The sequence below is a fragment of the Labrus mixtus genome, chromosome 6, assembly GCF_963584025.1.
Source record: "Labrus mixtus chromosome 6, fLabMix1.1, whole genome shotgun sequence".
Lineage (NCBI taxonomy): Eukaryota > Metazoa > Chordata > Actinopteri > Labriformes > Labridae > Labrus > Labrus mixtus.
Window position 1 is genome coordinate 22,999,555 of NC_083617.1, and position 9,249 is coordinate 23,008,803.

General features: G+C 38.3%; 1 protein-coding gene across 1 annotated transcript; it reads left to right on the forward strand.

Annotated features, from left to right (window-relative positions):
- The first annotated feature begins 306 nt into the window (after nt 1-306).
- degs1 (delta(4)-desaturase, sphingolipid 1) lies at nt 307-9,128 on the forward strand. The gene is made up of 3 exons (XM_061040555.1): nt 307-555; nt 4,316-5,058; nt 7,455-9,128. The coding sequence occupies exons 1-3, from the start codon at nt 474-476 to the stop codon at nt 7,599-7,601; spliced, it is 972 nt and encodes a 323-aa protein (XP_060896538.1). The 5' UTR covers nt 307-473; the 3' UTR covers nt 7,602-9,128.
- Nucleotides 9,129-9,249: the final 121 nt, after the last annotated feature.

Sequence of the window (9,249 nt, forward strand, 5' to 3'; positions counted from 1 at the left end):
GTAATAAAATAAATGAATACATTTTGTTCCGTAGCCTATACATGAAGTGTGTGTGCAGTAGTGTGGCAGTAGAAACTGATTGAGAGCCAGCAGCCAGTGAAGAGCAAAATGTTCAGTTTGAACAATGTTGTTTAGTTCGCTCGCTTATTAGAGAAATGGTAAACTGCACTGTTGGGTACCTGAACGCATCATATCGGGCCTGCTTGTGGGAGGATGCACTGTTGGGTACCTGAACACATCATATCGGGCCTGCTTGTGGGAGGATGCACTGTTGGGTACCTGAACGCATCATATCGGGCCTGCTTGTGGGAGGAGCTGCTTCGTGCTGAGGAGAGTAGGCTGATGTTCGGGCAGGTCAGCCGGGCAGGCATATGGGCTAACGAGAGAGGAGTTCACGGAGAAGTTGTTCTTGAAAGGATTTGATATATCACCTGAGTTTTTTATTTTCAACAAGTAGTTTAAAAGTGTAAAAGATGGGGAACAGGGTCGCCCGAGAGGACTACGAGTGGGTTTACACGGACCAGCCGCATGCCGACCGGAGGAAAGAGATCCTGGGTGAGCTAGCTTATCTGTTAGCAGGCTTTTGTTATAATAAACACATTATTAACCAACATATTAAAGTGTGTATGTAGTTGGATGGTCATTTAAATTAGTAATATTTGTAAAAATGTGTTTTATAGGCTTAATATGAGAAACTTTGTAACTGTCTTTGATCGATAACTAACGTGAAGCTAACGGTTTCACATCCGCTACGTGTCTCGCGAACAAATGTTATTATTATTATTATCATTATTATTATTATTATCTATATATCTGCCTGACAACATCACGATTTAACACAATTATCTATTATTACTTATATGTTTAACAGATAGCTGCAGTTTAATGTTGTTTGTCGGTTATTTAAGTCCGTCGCCCCTCCCTGAAGAGTCACAAGTTACTGTAACGGGTTCAGACCGAAGTTTACACAAACACGACCAATTATACACTTATACTTTCTTTATTATTAATACAGCCAGACTAATTATACACTTATACTTTCTTTATTATTAATACAGCCAGACCAATTATACACTTATACTTTCTTTATTATTAATACAGCCAGACCAATTATACACTTATACTTTCTTTATTATTAATACAGCCAGACTAATTATACACTTATACTTTCTTTATTATTAATACAGCCAGACCAATTATACACTTATACTTTCTTTATTATTAATACAGCCAGACCAATTATACACTTATACTTTCTTTATTATTAATACAGCCAGACTAATTATACACTTATACTTTCTTTATTATTAATACAGCCAGACCAATTATACACTTATACTTTCTTTATTATTAATACAGCCAGACCAATTATACACTTATACTTTCTTTATTATTAATACAGCCATTACTCTAATAACACATTTCATTATTGTTTCATACAGTTACATAAAATGGTTCAAAGTTCTCAAAGAGGCTGTTTTTTTCTTAACTTTCTGTGAAATTAGACCAACATGAACTGTCTTCACATAAACTGTCTTCACATAAACTGTCTTCATTGTTGTGTGAAAATTCACAGAGGAGAATAAATTACACAACGAGGCGGTTGTCAGTTAAATGTGAAATGTTTATTTTACTGGAGGCATTGCTTCTCTTTTGGTAGGAAACATAAAAGTAATCCTTTTGTGTTTAAATAAAGATCACATGGCCCTCACTCTCAGGGGACCAGGTCATAGTCTGATTGTAAAGGATGCATACATTATCTAAGCACTTTTTGTATTTCTTAGCTTCTTTTACTCTTGACACAGCACACACTTAACATAATTGATCAACACAAAGTACTGTCATTGTGGTTAGAGTGTAACCAGATCCATGGACACAGACACTCATTTACAGCAAAGCTGTCCCCAGGTTAAATTATTTACCTTTTTGATGACTGAATGCAGCAGTATCAGGAGATGTTCCTGTGAAAAGATAATAATTAACAAAACTGCGTAATTGAAAATGTAAAGGGTATTACAAAATGTACAGAGGGCCCTGCCGTACTACAAATGTACTTAAACAGAAATGTTGTCATATGACAAAATACCACCAACATAATTTCATTACCAATGTCCTGCAATGGGGACGATGTTAAACATGGCTGAAATAATATGTTAGTAAGTTGCACTAACTAGCAAAAAAAGACCAGGAGCTGAAAAACTTCTTCAGCAAGTCTCCTGAAATTCCCTTACAAGTTGACTTTTTCTTCAGTATGCTATCAGTGGTTGTGATAAAGATTTGATAAGACGATACATTAAATACACAGCCTTACTTCTCCATGTCTTTCCTGGACGGACAGTCAGAATCAAAGGTCATGATCAAAGGTCAGACTATATCAGCTGCTAGCAAACAGCCAACAGTCCTACACAACTGATTTGGTTTTCAAAACTCAATACCAGCATGACCTGAAAATTATTCATCCATTTCATTTCATTTCATTTATTATACAGGAAAGTTTAAAAGTAGCATTAAGTTACAGTTTAACGGGCCTGACTCAGTTTAAAAACTGGTTTCCAGCAGGTTCCTGTTTTGCGGAACATGAAACATAAACCACAGTCAAGACACATCAAGACAAACACATTTACAGGACATTAGCATGGACTAGGCAAATACAGACAGTACAGATAGTGTGAACAGTACATGAACAATTAATGAGTGCAGGTGTAAGTGTGGAGAAGGTGTAGTTTGTATGTATTTTTATGTAATATGTATGTGTATTTTTATGTAATATGTATGTGTGAGGTAGATGGTAAAGTTCTAATGTGATGGGGAATGTCATTCCAAATTTTGGTGTTTGTATAAAAGAAGGACTTCCGACCATAGTTGTTTTTGTATGCAGGGACTGGGATGAGTGCCTGTGAGACTAACCTAGTGAGGCGCACTTGTCTCATATTATGTGTCGGTAGAAGTACAGCAAGTGTTGGTGAAGTGCTGTTTTTAATCTGAAAACAGTATGTAATGGTGTGGCTGTGTATGTAATTCTGGAAAGTCAAGGCGTTGGAGCTTGTGAGTGCAGAGCAGTGGTGTGACTGACCACTCTGGGAGGTTACTGTGGATCTTAAGAGCTCGATAGTACACTCGTGCTATTGGTTCAGTAATCTCCTTAGTGGTAAGTGACCAGATTGGAAGACAGTAGGAAATTGATGAAAACACAATTGCATGTAGGTACGTTTCAGAAACAGAGAAGGAGAGATATGATCTGATCTTATTATACACATAAAGTTTCTGACTCAGCTTAGTAGTTAGTTTAGAGGTGTGTTCACAGTATGTAAGATGTGAATCAAGTAGCACACCAAGATATTTGTAGGTCTTTGTGAAGATCTTGGCTTGCAAAGGTGATGGGATCAGTGATGTAATACATTTTCTGGGGGAGTGAAAGTACATACACTCAGTTTTCTTTACGTTGATAGTCAAGTGATTATTTTTCAACCAGTCATGTAAGAACTGAAGATCAGACGATAATTTGGAATTTGTGACATTAGGATTTGAGTCAGAGAGAAAAATAACAGTATCATCAGCATACAGTAAGCATTTTGAATATTTGCACACTTGAGGAAGATCATTGATGTATAAAAGAAAAGGTAAGGGTCCAAGAATGCTGCCTTGTGGAACACCCATATCACAGACTAAAGGTTGGGATGTTGCACGATCAATTTTGACAACTTGCGACCTGTTTCTCAGATAAGAAGAAAGCATATTTGGAGGAATGTAAAACTCTAGCTACAAAATGATTTTACAATGACATAATTACACTTATCTCATGGCTGAGAATTTAGTATGAAAAAAAACATATAATTTGAGTGTTGGATCTTTAATTGCAATTTAAGATAACCTGTTAAGGTGTTTGTTTAAAAGTTCTTAAGTTTGGTCCCTGCAAGCGGTTATCAAGTGACATGGCTTTGGTTTCATTCTCTGTTCTTACACGTGTTCACTAGTAATGTAATAGTGTGTGCCAAACATATTCTATGTATATATAGATATAACTAATCTAAACCTTCATAATAATAATTGAGCTTTGTATTCCAGTCCACATCAACAAATGTCCTCAAAATGAAACATTGTACATAATGCTGGTCAGTATTTGACTCAGCTTTCTAAAAACGCTGTATTTGTGACTAGTCATCTTGATCTATCCAGCATATTTTTCCATATATGGAATCTAATGAAGATGCTTTGTTTTTGTTTGACATTTTTTAGTCGTAATCAGATAATCGGATGATCACATTACAAGTTTCTGTGAATTAAATTTAAGTATCTGTTTTTTTTTTCTTCACAGCCAAATACCCAGAAATCAAGTCATTGATGGTTCCTGACCCGAGGCTGAAATGGATTGTGTGCATGATGGTGGTCATACAGTTTTTAGCTTTCTACCTGGTCAAAGACTTGGACTGGAAATGGGTTTTGTTTTGGACTTATGCCTTTGGCAGCTGTATCAACCACTCAATGACCCTTGCTATTCATGAAATCTCCCACAACACAGCCTTTGGAAACAACAAGGCCATGTGGAATCGCTACTTTGCCATGTTTGCCAACCTGCCCATTGGCCTGCCCTATTCTGCATCTTTCAAACGCTATCACTTGGACCATCACCGATACCTGGGCGGGGATGGAGTGGATGTAGACATCCCAACTGAGTTTGAAGGCTGGTTTTTCTGCACACGCTTCCGTAAATTAATCTGGATTATGCTGCAGCCACTTTTCTATGCCATCCGACCTCTCTACATCAACCCAAAGCCCATCACCCAGCTGGAGGTGACCAATTTGGCCTTCCAGCTCACCTTTGACTTCCTGCTGTTCTGGCTTTGGGGGGCCAAGCCTGTGGTCTATATGCTGGCTGGCTCCATGCTGGGGATGGGACTGCACCCTATCTCTGGTCACTTCATAGCTGAGCACTACATGTTCCTCAAGGGCCATGAGACCTACTCCTACTATGGCTCCCTAAACCTGCTCACCTTCAATGTGGGATACCACAATGAGCACCATGACTTCCCCAGCATCCCAGGACGGAGGCTGCCCATGGTAAGTACAGCTTTACGACTGTGGAGACTTCCAGTAGCTCACACAAAGTATCTCACTCAAAGAAACCACTACGGTTTTAAAAGACACTTTTTGATACCATGTGTTTAAAATGATCATTTAAAGTCTTCTGTTAATTGGTCAGAATTTAATTGTAAGTACCCAAGATTAAAAAAAAAACAGCAACAGAAGGATTTCTGACAAATATTTCTTAACTTGTTCAAATTGGTTACGTTGTAAAGCACAAATAGACATTCCTACACCTCCACACATTTCAGCCGGAGGCAGGCTTCATCATGTCTGCACTTGCTTCTCAGAACTGTGTGCACTACTTTCCCCAACCAACTCAGTCAAGACCTCTCACTTATTCCCTAGTTTCGTTTCTACCAAATCTACCAGGGTAGAAAATGTAGTTCTGCAGAGCTGAATGTCTCTGATTGGTCAGGCACAGCAGGGTGTTAGATCACCCACTGTGTTTAATAGACTGCAGTTGAAAGCCCACTGTTTGTGCCCCACCCTTATTTGTAATCAAAGTCTGACTGTAACCTTTATAAAAAATTTAAAATGATCCCTACAAGGATTTTGTGTATTCACATCCAGGATCAGATGTTCTAAAGTTTAAATGTCATTATTACAAAAAATACTTTTACCCCAATTTTAACTTCAAGAAATCCATGACAGTGATTAATATAATTTATCTTCTTCAAAGGTGTTTCTTCAGTGTTTAGTGAAATGAAGGGAGTCCTCTTTCCCTTTTAAGGAAAACCTAAACACAGCACTCATCTTCTTTCCATTCTTACTCAATTACCAGTAAGCCATTTGCAAAGCAGTACAGCCTAAACTTTGCATATACTTCCCGGGACTTCAGGCAGCGGTGGAATCTCTGATAACTTAGATGATGGGCCACAGGAAACTTTTAGTTCCTTGAAGATAAGGCCCTGAACCTTGTAGTTCTGGGGACCTTTGGTTGAAAAGGGGCTTGTTGTCTGGGATCTTCACACCTCCCCCAAAAAATAAATGTGCACCGATGGATCAGTAAGTGACCAGAATCTGCTGGTTCTCAGCCTGCTTGGCCCTGACCGGTGGCCGACTGGTCTCTTTATCTGTAGATGTTACTAGAATTTGAATAAACTTTACATTTGACTTTACAAGTGAATACCTATTTGAGTAATTGAAAATCAGGACCCCTCCCTATGACTAACTAGTGTAAGAGTTAATTCTGGTGTTGTGAAAGAAGATATGATCCGATGTAGAAAATCTGTCTAGGCTGGCAGCTTAACTAAATCTTACAAAAACAGAATGTGTAACCTTCCTTCTGTAAGACAAAGTCTTTCTCAGTACATCATCTTTTTTTAAACTTCCCATTCCAGCCTGCTTTTAATTCATCTCAATGTCAACAGGCACGTGTAAAAATGGCTTAAATATTCAGCAGTAAAGATAAGACATACTATAAAACTATTATGACACACTGAAAAGTAGAGCTATAAAACAATCCTGCAGCATGTTGAGCTGTGAGGCTCAAACTTCGATACTAACACCGGTTTATAGCAAACTGAGAACTGACAAATCAGCACAAGGCTTTGTCTGTTGGAGTTGTTCACATAAATGTGCATTGGGTAACTTCTTATCTTGGTCAGTATTAACTTCCTTAAAAACTATTGAATGTGGTTATCATTGGTAGAACTTCTGTAGCTGTATTGTTTTTAGCTTGGACTACTGTAATTGTTTTCTCTGTGTTACATGTTCAGGTTACTTTATTTGTATCCGTAGGTAGATTTGGTTGCAGGGAGAGAAACTTAATACAACACAGAATATACATAAAACCCGTGTAAAGTGCAAATGCACGGTACACGCGTAAAAGTGCTGAGGTGCATAAAGTGCGCAGGTTCCAATCACAATTAATAAAACAAGTTGATCTGTAAAAGCTACAGAGCTGAGCTCAGCGCTTCGTTCTGCACTTTGGAACGGAAAGTCCAAAGTGCAGAACGAAGCGCTATAGGAACATTCAACATTGGGAGGGCCACTGGACAAGCTCCTATGGCTTTGGCATGCCTTATAGGTCTGGGATTTGCTAACACAGGCCTAGAAAATCACTGACCAAGATGATGAAGCATTATCATTTTAAATTTTTCTTTATTGTCCTTTATTGCTTTAAATCAAGCCATCCATCATCTACGGTGTATTCAGGGTTGCTGGGACTGGAGGTGCACACACTGGAGCCTCCAGTGTTCACCAAAGGATTGAACCAGGAACCTTTTTGCTCTTCTGCCCTTCACCACTGTGCAGCCCTTTATTGCCATCTAACCCTGCAGTTCAGCTGCTGTGGAAAATAAACTGAAACCTCAGATTGATCTCTATTTTAGTAGATTGAGTAATCGCTTTTCTCTTATTGTTTCCAGGTAAAGAAAATAGCAGCAGAATATTATGATGACCTGCCACAGTACTCTTCATGGATGAAGGTCCTGTACGATTTCATAATGGACGATGCCCTGAGCCCATACTCCCGTGTCAAGAGGAAGCTGAAGGGAGATGTCAAGCAGGAATAATTTCCACAAAAGCTTCTCTGTAACAAAGCTGCAGTTTCCACCATGACGGCAACCCTGCTCGCCATCCTAAAGATTCAACCGCTTTTGCAAAATTAGTACACTTAGCATGTGAAATAAGGGTGGTGATTGTGAATATTTGGAGGAATTTGGTAGATTGCTCGACAGAGGAGAAGAAAATAGGTTGTTCTTCAGATCAGGAAGGCCAAATCTAACGATGTTGGATTAAAAGTACGAGAGTTTTTTGTTAGCGATTATAAAGCAGTACCAAGGATTGGTTACGCAATCACTGGCTTAGATTGACAAAATAATTCAAGCAATACAAAACCATAAATAGGGCCTCACCGCCGACTTCTTGTCATTTGTCAACAGTTCTAATAAGTTAGTTTCTGTTTGAGTATTGATTTGTTATAGACTAGTAAGAACAAAGAAAGAGTGGGCTAACTGAAGACTAGTTCAAGATGTGTTTGTGCAATGGGCCCGAAAAAACCCGAAATCAAGATAGCTACACTGCCAACTAAAGAAAAGTCCACAGAGGATGGACTGAGATGAACTTTATGAACTTGCAGTAGAACTTACCTTCCTCCATTTTGGGATTTGCCGTTGAAGGTCAACATCATTATGGCAGCTTTGCCATTGGTCAACATCACTGTGTATGTGTGTGTGTGTGTTTTTGTCTATCTCCAAGTGGACCAAAAATGAACTCTGAGTGACTTAACATCCATCCTTATTAAATGAGCGTGATCCTGACAGTTCTGAGTTTATGGGGAGGCTTATATAGGTTGCTTCATGTTGTGAAATGAAGAAGTTAACCCTTTCTCAGCCTGTGACCCTTTTTCTTAACTCATCTTTATAACATTCATATTTTCATGTACCAAGACGCGCATACTGTGGCCATGCTTGCACACAACTATGACTGGTACAGTAAAAAATAAACAAGTTAAAGGTTTTCTTGTATGTGTGAGTGAAGTGTGTAAGCCTTCAGTGCCTAATCTACATTTGTGTTCAATTCCATATATATGGTCTTAATATAAATGTTATGAATTTATTCACTTTAAAGAATGTGATAAAAGTGTACTTCCTTCAGGTTGTACAGGCAGATTGTAAAAATGACTGAGGCCATGCCCACTGTATAGTTTGTAGTTTGGTGGTTTAGCATTATGGAACCAAATAAGATTTATGAAATTGACTGACTCTGCCATTCTTTCATTTAGTAGTTAACTCTGAACTCTTTTTCAGCTATAAACGTAATACATAAATATAAAGACCTCTACTAACCACATACTCTGGGAATCTTTCCTGGCTGTTTAGTGCAAGCTTTGAGACAGCATTAGCCATATTGTTCTGTCACATCCTCCAAATTACTGAGTCAGCAAAACTCAGGGTAGTACTCTGTGGTGTCTAAATACAACAAGAATGTGTCCAGGATAGCTTGAAATTCTGTAATCAATTGGATCCTTGACATTTATTAACCAAGCTCTCACTCAGTGATTGAAAATATCAATAAAAACCCTGCTTCTGAAAAACAAATGGGACTTTTTATGTTTGATTTGTACATGTTAATTAATATAAGTGATTTCATGTCCAAAGTTATTCTCCTTAAGTGTCACACTTAATACTGCTTCTGTCCTGTTTGTGGTGTCTTGTTCAG

Bases quoted from the DNA above. Each gene is read 5' to 3' on its own strand.
- degs1 (XM_061040555.1), top strand. From the start codon at position 474: ATGGGGAACAGGGTCGCCCGAGAGGACTACGAGTGGGTTTACACGGAC. The intron at 556-4,315 runs GTGAGCTAGCTT...TTTTCTTCACAG, and splicing joins CCGGAGGAAAGAGATCCTGG to CCAAATACCCAGAAATCAAG. The intron at 5,059-7,454 runs GTAAGTACAGCT...TATTGTTTCCAG, and splicing joins CAGGACGGAGGCTGCCCATG to GTAAAGAAAATAGCAGCAGA.